Source organism: Neltuma alba, unplaced genomic scaffold (genome assembly GCF_004799145.2).
Source record: "Neltuma alba isolate B1F8T4 unplaced genomic scaffold, ASM479914v2 tig00011296_pilon, whole genome shotgun sequence".
NCBI classification, from domain to species: domain Eukaryota; kingdom Viridiplantae; phylum Streptophyta; class Magnoliopsida; order Fabales; family Fabaceae; genus Neltuma; species Neltuma alba.
Genome location: NW_021636005.1, coordinates 3,656 through 22,857, shown reverse-complemented (window position 1 = coordinate 22,857; position 19,202 = coordinate 3,656). Strand labels below are relative to the sequence as shown.

At 30.9% G+C, this 19,202-nt stretch overlaps 1 protein-coding gene across 1 annotated transcript; it reads right to left on the bottom strand.

The window, feature by feature from the left end:
- Window positions 1–4,464: 4,464 nt before the first annotated feature.
- On the bottom strand, window positions 4,465–4,839 carry LOC114711545 (pEARLI1-like lipid transfer protein 1). The gene has a single exon (XM_028895952.1). The coding sequence runs from the start codon at window positions 4,837–4,839 to the stop codon at window positions 4,465–4,467; it is 375 nt and encodes a 124-aa protein (XP_028751785.1).
- Window positions 4,840–19,202: the final 14,363 nt, after the last annotated feature.

The following is a 19,202-nucleotide window of genomic DNA, read 5'->3' as shown; positions in this document are numbered from 1 at the left end:
TGAATTAATAAATAAAAACACACACATATACTACCATTAGTTCTTAGTATAATATCTAAATAATTAATTTGAAGATATTAAAAAAAATTAGTTAGGCTGATTATTTATAATAAATGTGTGTTGATTTTTCTAAACTATCACATTTAATCATATGTATTAGAAATATCTCTTAGCAGAAGCTCCTTACAATGCATAGAATGTTTTGGAGAATAAATTAAAAAATTTGAAAGACAAATAAAATTGAGATCTTATATTTAGGACTAAATTTAATAACTAAGTAACTTTTATATTAAGGATCGGGAGGTAGTATATATATATTTTTGGTCCTATATAAGGTAGAGAGAGAAGACATTTTCTGATTCTATTTATAGGGTATAATTTTATCCTTCATTTATTATTATGTTGACTTTGTTTACATGAGATATAATGTATATTGAATAGGGATAAAGTTGAAAACTTGTTAAATTTTAAATGAGAGTTAATAAAATCTAAGATTTTTCTTCGTTGATATGAAACATGTTGGAAGTGATTTATAGATAGGATTAGAGAATATTTTTTAATAGGCATATGCCTAGAATTAAGGCTATATTTGGTAGAAAGGAGAGCCTTTTTTTATTTTCTAATTTAGAGAGGCAAACATTAATAAACAAATGTTGGTTGAGATGGTAAGCAGTCTCACTTTTATAAGAAGGAGAATATAATTTCAAGTCCCGAAAAACGCACTTGTTGTAAGGGTTTTAACTTTTATGCTTTCGACTTGACAGAAATTAGCTTTAAGTTGAAAGTAACATTATAAGTAGGATCACACTTCGACTGCAGTTTTTCACGTACAAGATGTTAGGGGAAAAAAGACACAAATAGCCTCACTCATTCATTAGAGATGTCGTTCTTTGTGGAGAAACAAATAAATATAGAGAAACACTAATTATCAAGGGAAAGTCACAATTTGGAAATATCTTTTGGTGTCATTATTGTAAAAAATTAAAAAACAAAAATTAAAATTAAAAAAATCACAATTTGATCATGCTTTTGTGTTTAAATGGGAAGTATTGTCAGGAGTCCTAATGGAGGAAAAATAAAATAATAAAAATTGAAAGAAAATTAAAAAATTCTAGCTGGAGCCTATAAATAGGAGAGAAAAAGTTAGAAGAAGACACACAAAGATTTTTAGAGAAAGGAGGCAAGCCAATTGATAAGTGGAGCATTATGTATGGATTTCTCTTCCTATCTACTGCGTTTGGTTTGAATTTCATAATGAATTGATTTTTAGGTGTTCTTTTCTTGTACTTTCGAAAGCACTTCTTTTTTTAAAATAAATACTGTGTGAGGTTTTTTGAACCTTTGCAGGTATATAGATTTATTGCTAAACCATACAAGATTATGGGAGTCTCAGCAGAAATACCAATGTAATTGTGCAAGTTTTCTTTTTAAAATAAAAGTGAGGAAATAATTTTGGCCCAATGTATATAAATGAACAATAAAATAAAAAAATCTTTTTTTAAAAAACTATATATATAATTTCAAAATGTTTTTCAGAGCCGTGTGAGGTTTTTAGAACCTCCGCAGGCTTGAACGATTATTCTTCCACATGAGGTTGTGGGAATTTCTACAAGGAGAATAATCCAAAATTTCTTTTAAAAATATTTTCTAAATAAAAATGCAAAAATTGTTTCCATATATTGAAAAAATCAACCCACAAAAATATCGTTTTTGATTGTATAAATATTTTCATAAAAACCAAGTGACAAGCATTTATACCCTCAAACTATGTGGGTTTTGATCCCTCTAAAAAGTATGTAGGCATTAAGCTTTTATCCTAAGTCAAGTTCAAATTTATAAACAAACTATTTTTTTTCTTTTTTAAAATTTTTTTCCTTTTTTAAATAAAATTTTTTCTTTATTTTTAAATAAAATTTTTTCCCTTTAAAAAGTATGTAGGCATTAAGCTTTTATCCTAAGTCTAGATGGGTGCTGTGGGGTGCCTAACACCTTCCATATGCATAATCGACTCCTGAATCCTACTCTATTTCATAGATTACTTTTTATAAAAGGTTTCTAAAATTATTCTTTTAAAATCTTAGTGACGACTATTTCTTCCCTTTTATGGGAAGGCCATGATTCGTGCACAACAGATGTCCACCAATCATCTAAGCAAGCAATATCAAACAAGTCGCAAAATTATGCGCAGCCAAGTACTTGAGATCACCCCCATAGAAGATCACATGGATAAGGGTATAAAGATTGATGTACCTACAATGGGGGTCATTAGTTGCTATGATGAAGGACTAGAGGTGTCGACAATTACCCATTCTTAAGGATGTAATAGCTAGGCACGAAGAAGTTAAAGAAGAAGAAAGATGATGGCATGGAGGAAGTAGATATACAGACTCATATATACACATACTACCTTCGGCCTTTAAAATAAGACATTGTTTGACTTTTATTTTAATTCTAAATATAAGATCCCAATCTATTTTGTTTATCATATTTATCCATTTTTTTCGAAGATAATCCTTCTAATAATAATAGTTCTAGATAACAAATTTGATTAGTAAGGATATTATAGGAAAAACATCTATTCATTATAATAACTAACTTAACTAAGTTCCTTGATCTTTTCAAATTAGTCAACTGGATCTTATAATTAGGAGTGGAAGTAGTACAATAATACTAATTATTAATAAATATATCAATAACTCCATAATATCTCAAATGAATTGAGCTACAATAATATTACTTGATGCTTAATTCACTCCAAAACAATATATACACATACACACTCATAAAACATTATTCTGGTGATATATTTCATTTGATATTCATCTACGTTTTTTAAGTACTTCATTAATGTGGCAAACTAATTATAAAATTCAGAACCTTTTGCTCATAAATCAAAATATATCCTTTAAATATATAAGTGATATGGCAACACTTTTCAAAACGCAAAACGGCACGCATCCACGATCACATCTCCTCCTTTCGTGTTGGTTAGCTTGCAGACTTGGAAGGAGTAGGAATCGCTGCCAACTCGAGTGGAATCGGGAATTTGCAGTGAAATCGCTAGTACGTTGACGTTTTTACGAGTTCAACTCATTGCATAATATAGTATTATTTTAAGGTCAAAGAAACCCAATGTCCATATCACAACATGCATTTTTAAATCTATGTGTATAGTGTATGACAGGCTATTCTACGTGACTAAATGATTATGAAATTATTTATTTATCTAGATTTTATTCTGTGTTCCCCCCCCCACTGTCTTGATTTTATTCCTGGCACTTTAAATATGATATTTTAAATTTGGGTTTTATTTCCCATTCTTATAAATGTCTACTCATATATTTACTGGCTTACTATCATGTTTATAAATACAGTTGCTTTTTGTTCATGGATGACAAGAGGTGGGACTATTGGGAACTAAATATGAACATTTCTTTTAGTAGGAATTCGGACCTAATTCAGCACGTTGTAGAGGACTAGCCTCTTTTATTAGACCCAACTACCATTGTAAATTTTCTTATTTTTGTTCCCTCCTTTCTTTTCATAATTTGTCCATTTATTAGCTATATGCTCTTTTGCCAAAAGTCTTGAACACGTTAATTAATTCCACTTATAACCTTGCTATTATTAATATTTATTAATTAAATACTTTTTCCTGCGCAGAATGCGCATAGAAGTTTCCTGAAAGAAGAGAAAAACCATAGAAAAATAAAATTGAAAATTGTGCTCCATCTAGTCCATAATATAAGAAGGGTTTTAGAAGAAAATTGTGATATAAAATATAAGAGGCTGACAAGATCATTAATGATGGTTTTTCACTTTTATCCCTTCTTACAAAGAGGAGAGAGTGTTTTAAATACAAGAGAGAGTAGAGAGTTTTCCAATCACATTCTTCAATGAGAGTAAAATAGGTAATTTTTTATCAATTTAACATATTTAATGACTTAATTAACACTTCTTAGTTTGTGAGAAAGTTTAGCTATAACCTTTTATGTTGTGGACCGCAGGAGTACATTTTATATTATGGTATTAATATTGAGGACTGATAATTATTTTACAGTAAAGAGAAACTCCCTTGTTTCATTTTTGTTGATCCCGTGGTCTGTCTTCTTTTTACCAAGAAAATTTTGAGGACCATTTAAGTACTACTGGTTTTCGGATTGAACAGAAACAAAGAAGACTACCAGACGATTATTCAATAACAATTATATGTAAATTAGAACATGGTCCTTTATTATACATTTAATTTCTTAGGCTCAGCTCGTTAATATAATTATCATTCAAAAAGAAACTTCTTTGGTGTTTAATAATTAAAAATGGTAAAAAAATATTTATTCATAGAGGGAAATCATATATAGATCATTATAAACTTTTCATTGATATAATTTATTTGTCACCAGGAACTATAGAACTTGATGAGGATAGTGTAGTGGAGACAGTGTTGATACATATATATCTGTTGAATTAAGCACACTGAAAGTTCGAGGGGACGTTTCTGCCACAGGCGTTGAGAATCATGTTCAAGTTAATGGGAATGTTAAGGTTGATACCTAAGACATTGGCTCTAATGGCCGTGCAGAGGCAGACGGCGGCATCGAGGTCGGCGAGGCCCCCAAGGAGGGAACAGCAATGGGTCTTCGACTGCTGGCCAAGGCGGAAGCCGACGAGATCCAGCACATTGGCGCAGACACCTAATTTAAGTGCATTCATAGGGCAACTTGGCTGATTTCCTGAGGAAGGAGGAGATGGTGTTGGTGATTGCGCATAGGTGGAGGTTACCATCGTGAAGAAGAGGAGGTTGATGACACAGAGGACAAGGGCAGACTTGGACGAAGCCATTCTTCGGGTTTCTGTCACTCGGATTTGTTGCGATACTTGGCTTTTGATCGGTGAGGAGTTTTGTGAGATATGATAGGGCTTTTATAGGAGCGCATCCCTCTCTTACGGTTTTTTCTTTTAAAAGAATATTTGGGATTTTTTTTAAAATGTAAAGCCTAAATGAGCTGGATTTTAAAATTATTATGGTATAGACGTACATGTTCTTGAGTCCAAAAAAAAGAGACGTACATGTTCAATGCATGCTTTTTTTTTTTTTTTTGGGTACGTCTCTGATGTAACTTGCCTGACAAGGCGATATAATTGAATAAGTTTTGCACATATATGTTATAGTTACACAGTTTTGCATTTTGTAGAATAAAGATAAATTTACGCTATTGGGACATTTAAATAATCTTAATCGTACATTTGATCACAAAAAAATATCCCCATCATATTTGTGCAAAACTTATTCAATTATATCACCTTGTTAGGCAAGTTACACTAAACAAGATAAATATATAGAGGGGAGAAAAACTTTGCGTTGGCCCAAAAAAAAAAAGATAGATACTTTGCATTGAAATTAATGATCCTCAACTTTCATTGAGGATGAATTAACACATAATAGGTCAGAGAAAAATACAATTCGGTACATATTGCGGTGCCAGCTTTGTCATAACAATTTCAATTTTCATCCAATGGGCGAATCAATCAGTTATCAATTATTTAGTTATAAAATGATTTAATACATAATTTATTTAATTTTATTCCAAAATCAGCTTTTCATCCTGTTATTTATTTCAAACTAAGAGGAAGAATATTAGGTAAAGATGAGCAAAAGCAGCCAAAAGGTATCTAGTCCTATGGCCTATTGAGGATTATATACGTACAAAAGTAAGGAAAATTTTCACTAAGGTCACAAGGAACAAAGAATACAGCATAAAGGTACCATAAGAATTACAAATTAATTAGAAGTCCTAAAGGGGCCTAAGTGTAAGAGATTGTAATTTAATGAAAATGTAAAAAGACCTCATTATCCTTGCTAATAGCCTTACTCGTTAATACATGCCACAATAGATGTTAATATAGCTATTTAATTGTTAATAACAAGTACATAATGCACATTGATATTAGGTATTAACAAATGTCACGACAACCATTAATGCTCGCACATTAACTTGTCATCTTTGTGATGCTAAAAGTTTTGTTAATGTAGGCATTTTCACTTGTCATCACAAGAATTCTGAGTTGATTTTTGAAATTTCATTATATTATCTCTGGTCCTTAATATAAGACCTTATTTGATTTTTATTTTGGTCCTAAATATAAGATCCCAATCCACTTTGTCTCTCACATTTATCCACTTTTTTCAAGATCGTCCTTCTAATAATGGTAGTTCTAGATAATAAACTTGATTAGCAAAGATATTTTAGGAAAAATAATACCTATTCATTACAAATAACTAACTTAACTAAGTTCCTTATCTCCCCAAATTAGTCAATACTGGGTCTTATAATTAGGATAGGAGGTAGTATTAATTTGATTTGTAGAGTTTCATTTGAAAAATTAATTATGTTTTAGGCAATGAATGCAATGTATACTCTTTAAGTTATATATGATAATCTAAAATGGTTGTATTTTGAATAAATTAATTATCTTAAAATAATATGAATTGTCATTTGGGTTAAAAGTAAAAAATACATATAAAAATATACTAAAATTTCACTTAATACTATAAAATTTTTTTTGGGTTCAAATATACTAATCAAAATTTAAAAAGAGGTCAATAATGACAGTGCCGTTAACGTTTGTTTTTTATGGAGTGGGACCCATAATTTTTAAAATAAAAGTACCAAAATACCCTCAATTAAAATAAAAAAAATTTAAAGGTCAAAATACCGATGAACTTTTACTAAAAGTTCACCAAACACCATATAATTTTTAATAAAAGTACCAAAATACTCCTAATCTTAAAGGGCTATTGCATTAAAGTGTGTTAGAGATTATTAATTATAATAAATTTTTATAATTAAACTAACTTGCGTAAAAAAGTTTCAGCTTGAATTAAATTGCTGTTTAAAGTAAGGTGTTTGTGTCTCCAATCTTTTCTTTTATGAGACATTATAAGTATTTTTTAAAAATAAGTTACTTGTACCAATGGCATATTGAATTGTGTATTTATCCTCCAATCTATGTTATCAAATTTAACGGTTAATCTGAATATTTTTTATGTTTATATTCATTCTTTAAGAAAATTCAAAGTCACTTTTAGCAGTATGGGATCCACTATTTTTAATTAAAGTACAAAAATACTCCCAGTAAAAGGAAAAAAAATCACCATCTCCCTCTAACCTGTCGATAGTCTTCTTAGCTCATCTCCCTTCCAAAAAAAAGCCCGCCATCTTACAACATGGATTCATATTCTTTATTTCAATCAAACTTTAAAGCATTCTCATATAATTTTCTTCTAGAATTAATTAAGTTTTTTTAAATTGAATTAAAAATATGAAAGCATCAAATGAATACTAATCAAATGATTAAAATATAAATATTTATTTTGTTAAATTTATTTAAGAATTCTTTGGAATTAAAACACTCGGGGATAAGTAATTGTAACATACCAAAATTTTAAAGCTCTGAAAAATAGACTCTTGAGGAATCATGAGGGTCAAAGGAATTATCTTAATGAATAGAGTCTCAAGATTATTTTATTGTTTAAAAAGCTTATTTTTGGGCAAAATTATAAGGAGATTAAGTTGGAAAATATTTATTAAAATTATTTAGTACCTAATAAAATTTGGGAGACATTACGGAATATTATTTTGAGGATTTATAAAATTTATGAAGAGGTTCAATTCCCCAAATATGACTTAAATGGTTTTAAAGCTAATTTCTATAGATAACGACCTATTTTTCTAGAAATTCAAGAAAAAATAGTTAGAGGTTTATATTTGTGCTGAAAATTTTAGGATAAATATTTTATAAGATAAAGAAATTATTTGAGGCATAAATCCTTGAAATAGGTTAAGGATTAATTTCTGGAATTAATGGCTATTTTCCTGGAAAATTTAAGAAAAATAGCTAAGAGACGATTTTTGACCAGAAATTTTTATGGACATTATTTTATGTATAAAGAAGCTAATGGATAAGAAAAATCCATATAAAAGTTGGTGGAATAATTTCTGGGTTGATTCTCTAATTTCAGAAAAATAGAGAAAGGATCAAAGTGAAGACAAGGTTTACTTGAATGGCAAAATCAACACAGCGACCCACACCCCACCTCACGTGTTACCCTCTCCATTTAATCATCAGTGACTCACTCCCTTCTCATTTTATCATCTGCACACTGAGAGAAAAGAGAGGGGAGAGACCGAGAGCAACAAGGAGACGGAGGTGGGTGATGGGTGGCCGGATTCTTGCATGCAAACAGAGTTTCAGACTCAGGTGAGCCTTTTGAGTCTCACTTCGTCTTCATTTTTCTGGTTTAGTGCTGTTGTTGGCTATAACTGTAGAGAGAGTGATGGGGTAGTGAGAGAAAGTGAAGTAAAGGAGAGAAGGATCGGTGAATTCATGTTCTATGGCAAGATTGAAGTATGTGGAAGTATTTTTGTGATTCCATGTTGCTGCTGTCTCTATTTTATGATTCTGCGAACAGAGTATGAATGTTTCTGGTTGCAAGGCGTCGAATATGTGGTGTTAGGAGAGAGGAAACATGCAATACATGAATATATATGGAGATCCATGTTGAGTTACTTCTTTGTTTTCTAGTTGTTTGAATCTGGAGTACTTGTTTTGGAAATCAGATTTCTTATTTGCTTCTCGGTGCTGACAAATTTCTGAGTAGGAAGAGGAGCAGTATATATGTGTGTGTGTGTGTGTATATCGTCGCCTAGATGTGCTAAACGTGTGATGGTGATTCTGGGATTTACATGAAAAGGGAGAACTGAAGCTTACACACACACACAGAGACACGGTTGCCATGGCTGATTTGAATTAGTTCTTGGATTTAACGAAAGGTAACATATGTGTATGTATATACGTATGCTTCGGTTGCATTATACTAAATCCAGAAAATTTTTCCTAGCTACCCGAAACATTAATGGAGAATAGAGGAGGTTGGTATGGGCCATGGATTAAGCTTGTATAAGAGGATTTTGGGGCTGTGTTAGAATATATATGTATGTGTGCGTGATATTATGATTTGATGGGCTGAAATTTGAAGCTAAGTATCAATGTGAAGCATACTGTTGGATGTTTTTAAGTGCTAAAAATTATTTTAGATGGTACAACTAAGTGTAGACACTTTAGAATGATAATTTAAACATTGTTCTTGATCTGGAAATTTTATGGAATTAAGAAAAAGGAGGTACTGTTTCAATTGTAAGGAAATCAAGGAGAATAATGAGATGCTCAAATAACATAGATAGATAATACAAGTGTATATTTTAGCTGTTTCTGTATAAAGAGTGGTATTAGAACATGATCATACTTAGTCTCCTGTAATATGTTAAGAAGAATATTCTTTAATTCTTTCCAGATTCTCTCTTATCCCTAGGGCCACGTTGCCCTATTCATAACAAACTTATTTGTCCTTTTTTGTACACTGTTCATTATTTAATGATAGGCAGGGCACTACCATTCGGTGCCTGATACAATTGTGCTTTTATGCTTTTCCTTTCTAGTGGGTCTGCTTTTAGATGAGCAAAAGTGGGTCCAAGGATGCAACGATGATTGTTTAAACGTGCTTGAGCTGAGAACTAATTTGATGCTGCTATTGTATGGTTCTTGATGCCAAGAAATTGTTTTAGAATGTTAAACGAGGAGTTGAATAGAAACATTTTTCAGATTTGTGGTTAAAGTTGCTCAAGGGAATAAAAGGGATTAGATGTTTGAATGACATGGTAGTTTATGTATAAGAATTAAAAGGATGCATATGAGGTATTACATGTGGGAGTTCAGATACGGAAATTGAGAACGGCATATATATCTCACTGATTGATGCTTTCAATTGTTGATAGTGTTGCTATTAGGAACGTTGTAATCGGAAGGATAGAATTTTGTTATGTTAATTGAATAAATGTTAAAAGAGTTATAGGAATTTATGAAGTTAGGCCTATGCATTCGGACCTTTGGAGGCTGAAGGTTTGCAAGGAGCTTGTTGTTCTAAGGTTATCTTCCAGCAAAAAATGCATGGTATTAGAATCTAATATGATGACTAAGTATTGTTTTAAATCTGGAAAATTTCCATATTTAAGTATGGAGTCAAATAGAGAAGTTATATATTTGATTTTCATGGGAATTTGCTTTGCATGTAAGATATTACAGGTATTTAGATTATGAAAATATATGCCTTCCTCCACGTGTCTCGGCCAAGTTGGTAAAAGTAGGATTGAAGTTTAATTGATTTAATTTCAATAAGATTAAAATGATTAAGTATGGAGAGCTCATTATGTAGATGGAGATAATATTTTTGATAAAGATGACTAGTCACTAAGTAACATAACTATTTGGAGATTCAAAAGAAAGGAAACCTTTCGAAGGTTATATTATGAATAGAAAAAATTGTCCAAAATGACTAAGTAAGGGAAAAATTTAAAGAAATTGGACTTTAAAGAAAGTTATTTTATAAATTATGAATAGATCAAGTATTAATCTACCCTTACGAATATGTTAGATTTTGATATCTGGTCAAGTCCAAATAGGAAGCAAAAGAAAAAGAAATCGGTAAGGTTTGAGTTGGAAGGAAGCAAATAAGGTAGTAGTTATTTTCTATCTTACACTTGTGTATGATTGCTGTATGTCTGTTTGTGACATATTGCTATTTTTAAAGCATGAGCACATGTAATCTTTAATTCCTTGAATAAAGTATTTAGCTGTGATCATGTGTAGTTAGTAGACATGGGATAGTATATGCCATTTACTTGTGCATTTAATTATTCAGCTTGTCTATCTGTCAAATGTGCATAAATGCTTTATATGCATGAGCTTGCAAGGTTATGCTCCACATTGGCTTGTTTTGCATATTTTATGTAATCTGCATATTTTATCTCACCCTCCTTTTCATGATATACAGCAAAGATGAGCAGCCCTAAGCAAAAGAAGTTGTATAAGAAGAAGGTGGGCCCAGTTAAAGAGCGAGGATTGCCTACTATATTCTATACATATGTTGTAGAATATTTTGAGAAGTTAATCTTTATACTTTTATGTATGTTATGTGGAAAAGTAACTAATACTCGCTTTATGTAAATATATAATTATGTGTACTCTATAAGGAGGAGTGTACTGCTAGGCACAGGTAATCGTTATCGACTGGGATGGCTGCTATACTATAATGTAATATTAGAGATTTATATGGTTTGAAATGAGGAAAAAAAGATTTCGCCCTATTTTTTTTCCAAGCCAAAAACCTAGCGTTAGTAATGTGCAGATATTAAAATAATCCTATTAGTATATAAAAAGTTAGGTGTTGCAGTAATAATGATGTTAAAATATAAAACATGATAAGTTATCAAAAAAAATTATTATGTATAATATTTATGCTATTAAAATATTTTTAGCCATAACAATTAATATGATAACTATAACAATTGCCTAGTTCTTAATTAAAAAAATGAAAAAAATTTGTTGAAGAAGAAAATATTTATTAAAAAAACATTAATAATCATTTTTAATTATAAAGATTATTAATAATATTAAAGATTGGGATATAAAATTTATTGTAATTAATAATCTCCAATACACTCTAATATAATAGCCTTTCAAGATTGGAGTATTTTGGTAGTTTCATTAAAAATTATATGGTGTTAGGTGAACTTTTGGTATAAGTTCATGAGTATTTTTTACTCTTAACTTTTTTTGTTTTAATTTGAGGTATTTTGTTATTTTCATTAAACAAATTGTTGGTCTCACTGCTGAAAAAACGGATGATAATGGCACTGACATAATTGACCTCTTTTTAAATTTTGATTGGTAGATTTGAATCCAAAAAAAAATTCATAATGTTAGATGAACATTTGGTATATCTTTATGAGTATTTTTGACTTTTAACTCTTGTCATTTTGGTATAAAGTGAGTAGTTATTTCTGACACATTCACTTGTTAGTATTAGTATCATAACTTGTCAACATAGGCACTTTTATTTGTCAATTCCTTACTGTTAAAAATATGACATAAAATTATGATGCAATTATTTCAAGTTACATTGCTTATATAATACATTTTGCTTATAAATATGTTCAGAAGTTCCAATTTTTAGTCCAGCAAAATAAAGTAATACAAATTTTCAAACCTGTCCCGAGCGAAGTAGTACCAAAAGTTGCGTACAACGATTTAGGAAAGATACATATATATATTTTCATTCCATTGAAGTTGCATTATAACACATCAAATTACAACATACAAAACCAATATAATTACAAAAATGGATTATAACTTACTTATCAGACAAGTGAAGTTGCTTGCAATGAGAACATGTCACTTGAAATTGACAAGTTATATATTCTAAAATAAAGTGCGTTTGTCATTTAAGGGTCTGTTTGGATTAGCGGTAGAAAAAATAACTTATTTTATTTATGATTTTTAGAAAAGTCAAATTGAGTAATATGATTTATGTTTAGATTGACTTTTACAAAAGTTAGTTTATAAAGTAAAAAAAAATTGTTTAAATTACAGTTGGATAAGTAAGTTTAGTTTGTTGAATGGCAAAAATGGATATGACTTTTGCTATTATTATATTTTGTAAATTCATATTTTTAATCAAAATATGAATTTACACATTATATTTAAATTAGAAATACTATAAAGTTTTTGAATGAAATAATACTATCTAATTATGATAATTCAAATTCAAATTTTGCATAAATATCAAGTCCAACCTTAATTTAAGTTGTTATCTTTTATATATTAATAAAAAAAATATACTGGTGGTAGGGGCAAAAAGAGAAGCAAAAAACACACTATATAATTAACACAGGCACAAACAAGGGTATCAAGGAAAGAAATAAAAACCAAAGCGCACACAACCCAAAAGCATGACTCATAAGCACTTAAAAGCTACTTCTGTGATTTTGCTTTTTTGTCCAGCTTGTAGCCTATAAGTCAAATAGCTTAAAAGCTTATCCAAGCAACTCATATGTGAAACGTGCTTTTGAGTTTTAAAAGCTGTTTAACCACTGCTAAAATGTGGATCCAAACAGGCACTTTAGCTTCTCAACGCATCTGACTTTTTTCCCCAAAAGTTTAGCCCACCTAAACAACCTAAAATCTCCAAACCAACCTCAAACCAGCATTCCACAAGTCTCAAGGCGCATTTCAAGGTGGAAATGTGAATCTAATCACACGCTTAATGGTTTGAGCTCTGCCAAGAGCACGCAGCATCTCAGGAAAAAAAAAAAAGTCCTTTTATTTTAATTTTATGTAAAATACTGAGTTGGAAGATACATGAGCGATTCTTACCCACATAGGATGACTCAATGCTGACTCACAGTGAGTTTTGGATGATAAAGGACAAATTTATAAATGATAAAAAAATGAGGGATTGAGTTTCATGTAAGTCAAAAGTTTAAACACTGAGTTATAAGTAAGTCAAAACTTCAAGGAGTAAAAGATTAATTGTTCCCATAGTTTCCATTGGAGGACTTTTTTTAGAATAAAAGGTGACGCAATATGCTTGAATTTTTTTAGCTGAGAGCTCCTTCAGATGAGTGATTTTTAAGAAGGCTATGAATTTTTAATAAAATATTTTATAACTAATTAAACATACATGATTTGATTGATTTGAGCTAGATAATTAATTTGATGATATTAACAAAATTAGTTAGGTCGATATATGTTGATTTTTTAAACTACCATTTTTAATTATATGCATTAGAGATATCTCTTAGCGGAAACCCCTTATGATGCATAGAATGTTTTGGAGAATAAATCAAAAATTTGAAAGACAAAGTAAATTGAGATCTTATATTTAAAACTACATCTAATCACCAACTAATTCTCATATTAAGGATGGGAAGTATTTTATATAGTTTTAATAGGCATGTACCCAGAATTAAGGCTATATTTGGTAGAAAGGAGAGACTTTTTTATTTTCTAATTTAGAGAGACAAATATTAATAAATAAGCTGTTAGTTGATATAGTAAGCGGTCTTGTCCCTCATAAGAAAAACATAAGTTTGAATTTCGATAAGCATACTTGTTGGAAGGACTTAACCTTTACGCTTTCGGCTCTACAGAGACACAAATATCCTCACTCACAAAAGAAACAAAAAAGACACAAATATCCTCACTCATTCATTGGAGTTGTGGTTTTTTGTAGAGATTTGGAGGATAATAATGGTGGGTTTTCTTCTTTAAAAAGATATGATCTTAAGTCATTGTTCGCACCGCAAGTGCACGGGTTGTGACAAGTAATAAAGTGATAAGTAGAGTATCATTCCCACGAGGATTTGGCTTCAAAACTCGGTCAAGTATTGATTATCACACTTTTGCTTAATTTGAGTAATACATATATCAAGAGTGAAAACAACTATTTATAAAATTAAAAATTAATTAAAAATAGTGATTCTTCAATTTCAATGATTCAAAGGGACCTAGGATCATTTATCCCTCTTATATTTCAAAAGTACTCAATTAAATCCTCATTATATTTGCTTCTTAATTATAGATTATGCTAGCCAAGGATACTAAATTACCTATAAGTGCTCTATGAAGTCTCCAAATAGGTGTTTAGCTCAATTAATTCCTTAATCTCTTAATTATTAATTAAGCCCCAATTTTAATTGCAAACCTGATATGACTATGTGAGGTTAATGAGTATATCTCTATCTCATTAACAAAACCATCCATCCAACTTGCAAATTTCAAGTTCTCAAATAATTAAACCCAAGTTCTACACTCAACCTAGCCCTCTCAAACATCAATCAAGTGAACCCAACAATCTCATTGGTGGCCAATCAACAAGAAGCAGTAAGCATAGAGTAAAATCAACACAATCATATCATTAACACACAAATATATAGGAGAAATAAGTACTTAATCCATACAAGAGTTCAAAATAATCCTAGAATCAAAGTATTTAGTCACACATACTCAGAAACTCCAAGAGAATACACACACACACACACACACACATCAGCACAAAATGGAACAAGAGTAGAGAAAGCAAGATGGAAAGGAAAAACCAAGGAAAGAAGCCCAAATCTCTTCAAAGCTCCAACTCCTAGCTCAATCTCCTCCAAGAAGCAAGCCCTAGCACAGCCAAAGACTCCCAAGAACCACTAGAACTGAAGAATGGCCGCCAAAGTCAAGTTTTGGAGCTTAAAACCGAGAATCTGACTTAGTGCTGCTGTGCGTTTTGCTATTAGCAACTGTGCTACGACCCAAAAATTTTGTGTTGTAGCGAAGTTTGCCTCTGTTTGAGTTGGGCCGCAGCCAGAACAGAGTGCGCCGCAGCTCATTTTGTCTCTAGGAAATTTGCTCTTCTACCTCAAATGAGGAGTTCTACTTATGATTTGGCCTCTATTTGTTCTTCTTTTGATCACCATAATATAATTCTTAAGAAACCTTGATCTTTAATTCCCTCCGAAGTACTTCTAAGTGGCTTGAAACTTTAATTCTTAGACCAAAACATGCAAGAGTGATAAACTTTATAAGCTTAAAAATAAGAAAGATAAATGTCAAAATATGAACAAATACGTCTAAGAGTGCAAAAAACTTAAAGAAAAAGTGTTGAAGTGACATGAAATTCTAGAGATTAACAGTCATTCACAGTTATGTGATATTTATAAGGAACGTTAAATCACATGAATATGGAAATATAGAAGGAAGGTTGTGTTGACTTCTTATCAGTGCTTCTTTGACTATTGGCTATAATTATAAAAGCCAAATTGTGTGCCATTTTGTCCATTCGTGAGACGAGATTTCATAATTTATTCGCAGTCTACTTTTTGGACATTTAGAGTTGAATAAACGAATAATCATTGTTGGTTTCAAGCCTAGCAATGGATGTAATAAATGTTTGATATGTAGAAAACTGGCAACTAGGCCAAAATAATATATAGACAACATGTTTCATAATTCACTTCTATTTTCCTACCTCTTAGTATATGCATGGTTTAGATTAAATATGAATTATCTTTCTTTTCTATTCAAGTTTTTTTTTTTTACCGTGGATCCAATAAAACTCAAATTAGTACTCTAAATTATCACATAACTAAATTAAAAAAAGCTTCATATAATCAATAAATGTTGGTATAGTTAGTATTATGTGACTCATAATATTCTTCAAGGATCTTGTTACGTTATTGAGCAATAATATGTAAATATCTCTATTTATTCTTTGAGTATTAACACATCTTCTAATATTAATAAGTTCTCGAAACTCAGTTCACCTGAATTTTTAATATGGTACAAAAACAAGTCATGTGGGTGTTCAAGTATAGCAATACTTGTTTTTGTCCATCTTAATATAACGATATATTTAACTTGAAAACTATACCGCTTGATCTTTTAAGATTTGGTCCCTAAGCAAAACTGATCTGCATGCAGCATTGCAAAACTTTAATGTTATTTGAGTTAATTTGTACGTGATCCTTCTGTCGACAACTTTCTCGTGTACCTAATTTGAGTTAACTTGTTAATCAAAGCATTTTCTTCACAAGCACTGATAGAGGAGCATGGCATGATCAAGCATTAAAGAAAGACCAAAACACGGAGCGTGGAGCCCAAGCTAAAAGATGGAAGTCCAATATTCTAAAAGACCCATTACAAGGCATTGCAGGCCCAATGACAAGAGCAAGGACCAAATCTATGAAAGAGGCACTGAATTGTTTGATAAAAGATCTTAAAGAGTTAGAGCCCATTTATTTGGAAGAAGCATCCCTCAATCAGCCCATCAAGGGTCCAAACATGGTGATTACATTGCTAGAAGCCAAACAAGATGATGTACAAGGCCCATGTGCAGTCCAGATTGAAGAATTCACTCAAAATACCATGTGACAAGCATGTGCCTTGGAGGAGGAGCATAAGTGACGTCCAAGAATATTCAAGAAGCATCAAGAAGGCGTCTTTATGTATTAGTTATGGTTTAATTTCGTTTTTTTAAGTTTCCATTTTTATTTGCATTAAATAAGGCCTTTTGGTCAAAGATTGCATAAGAATATTTTAGGTTAGTTTCCTATTTTTAGGTAGCAGCCTTTTTCTTCAAGAAAAGGTAATTTCCTATTTTCTTTAGCCTTAATTGGTGCCAACCAACATAGTCAATCATCATTAAGGCACATTTATGGCATTTATGACCTAGGGTTTTTTGATTCTAGATTATTCTTTTGCTGCCTATATAAGGCTACGTTTTTTGTAATTGGAGATCATATTTGAATGAATGAATTTTAGAGAATTTTATTTCTCTTGAGTGAGCTTTGCTTGCCGCCTCGTATTCTCGTGGGAATACTCGACTGTATCAAGGACTGATCATCCTTATGGTGTCTCCATGGCTAGGGTTGTAAGAGACAGGTTCTCTTAAGGTCCTACCTTCGATCGTTCGTCTAGTTTCCTAACTTGTTTCTAGCCGATCCGTATCCGTTCCTTATATCATTTGGCATCAGAGCTAAGGTTTGCTAGAATTCAAGTTCTATCCTTTTATCTATTATTTCTATTTTCTTGTTTTATCTTCTTAATTCTATCATTCGTTCTTCGTCCCTTGCTTCCATCAATTTGTTTCTTTGCCTTTCCACCTCCTATTTGTGTTTTTTTTTTGACTTTTGTGTTCCTTTGAGCAGCAAAAAGAAAAAAGAGAGAAGAAAAATTCGTGCACAAAAAAAAAGCAAAAAAAAAAGTGTTGTGTTGTGAAAAAAAAAGGAGTGCTAGAAAAAAAAGAAAAAAATCCGAAAATTCAAAAAAAACAGAAGCTGCAGATTTGAGAATTGCAATGTTAAAGATGAGTTTCCTAAAATTGAGAAGAGCTTCCATTACAAGTCACAACTAGTTTCCTAAATCGTTAAACTTGGGTGGTAAGAGTTCTTATTTCCTCTCTTTGCATGTTTCCTAATTTCTTCTTGTTTCCTATTTTTTTTTTTCCTTTCCTTTTTTTTTTTTCCGTATTGCTTAATTTGAGTTTCTTTCCTTTTCCTTCAAGTTTCCTATTTGCTTCCTTCCTTCCATATGTCACCTTCCTAACTTTATTTGCTTTTCTTGTAAGGTGCCCAATTTCCTAAATTATTTTCAAGGTAGCACCTTTCCTAAATATTTTCTTCCTTTTTTTTTCCTTTCTTTTCTAATTCATAGCTTTCCATATTCTCCTTTCTTTTTTCCTTTTACCTTTTTTTTTTCTCCTCTTTTCCTTCCTTTTCATTTTTTTTGGTACCTATCCTTCTTCTTTTATCACATATTCCTTTCTTATCTCTTATATTTTCTGGTTCTTGCAATTCTGGTTGTGGAGATTACCATTTACTAACATTGTCTCTTGATTTTGTTGAGTTTCAATCAAGAATACTATAGGAAGCAAGTTTGAGTGGTAAAATGCGAGATTTGAGTTAAACACGAGTGACACTACAATTTCTTGAGTGAAACACGCGAGTAGAGTGGTAAGGTCCCTTCTTACTATTTCATTTCTCTTTGATCACACTAACGTTTCAATTTCAAGATGAGTGACTGATGATGCCTTTTGTCGTCAAAGCACTCAATTAAACTATGTCCTAATTAATTTGTAGTTTAGGATCGACCTAGGTTATTACTTCCAAGGAGCAATTTATGGGTTTCTTTAGGTAAAAATTCAGGTGATAAAAAAATTGCAATAAATTGGACCTAAACTAAAATGCAAAATTCTAATTCTAAATGGAAAATGCAAATGTCCTAAAATCTATATGAAAATTAAATTAAACTAAATAAATGCAATGTAATTTTTGGGGGGGTTTTTGAAGGAAAATAAAAATAATTAATAAAGAAAATTAATCATAAAGCAAAGAGAATTAACAAGTAAAAATTCAGAGATTTCTCTTCAGGTACGGTAGAGGGGACAACTTAGGATTCGCATGAATTCAACCTTCATAACCTTAATCAGTTAATTAGACCAAAAGGAGATGATAAGAGAGTGGAATTAATAAACTTAACTACCTACTTGAAATAAAGGAAACCCTTAACTTCAAAAACCCTTAAACCATTAGAGAACTCATAACAGTATAAGGTTGGTTAATTAAGCCTATTAAAACCAATGAAGATAATTCAATTTAATTTTGGAAATTATGTTTGAAATTATCCAATTAAACAATCAGATAATCAACCAACTTAATTAAACAATTAAGAGGTGAAAGAACCCAAATTTTGTAATTCAACCACATTGATAATTAAACTCATAATGAAACTCAATTATAAATTCAATTAACAATGCAAAGGTTCCA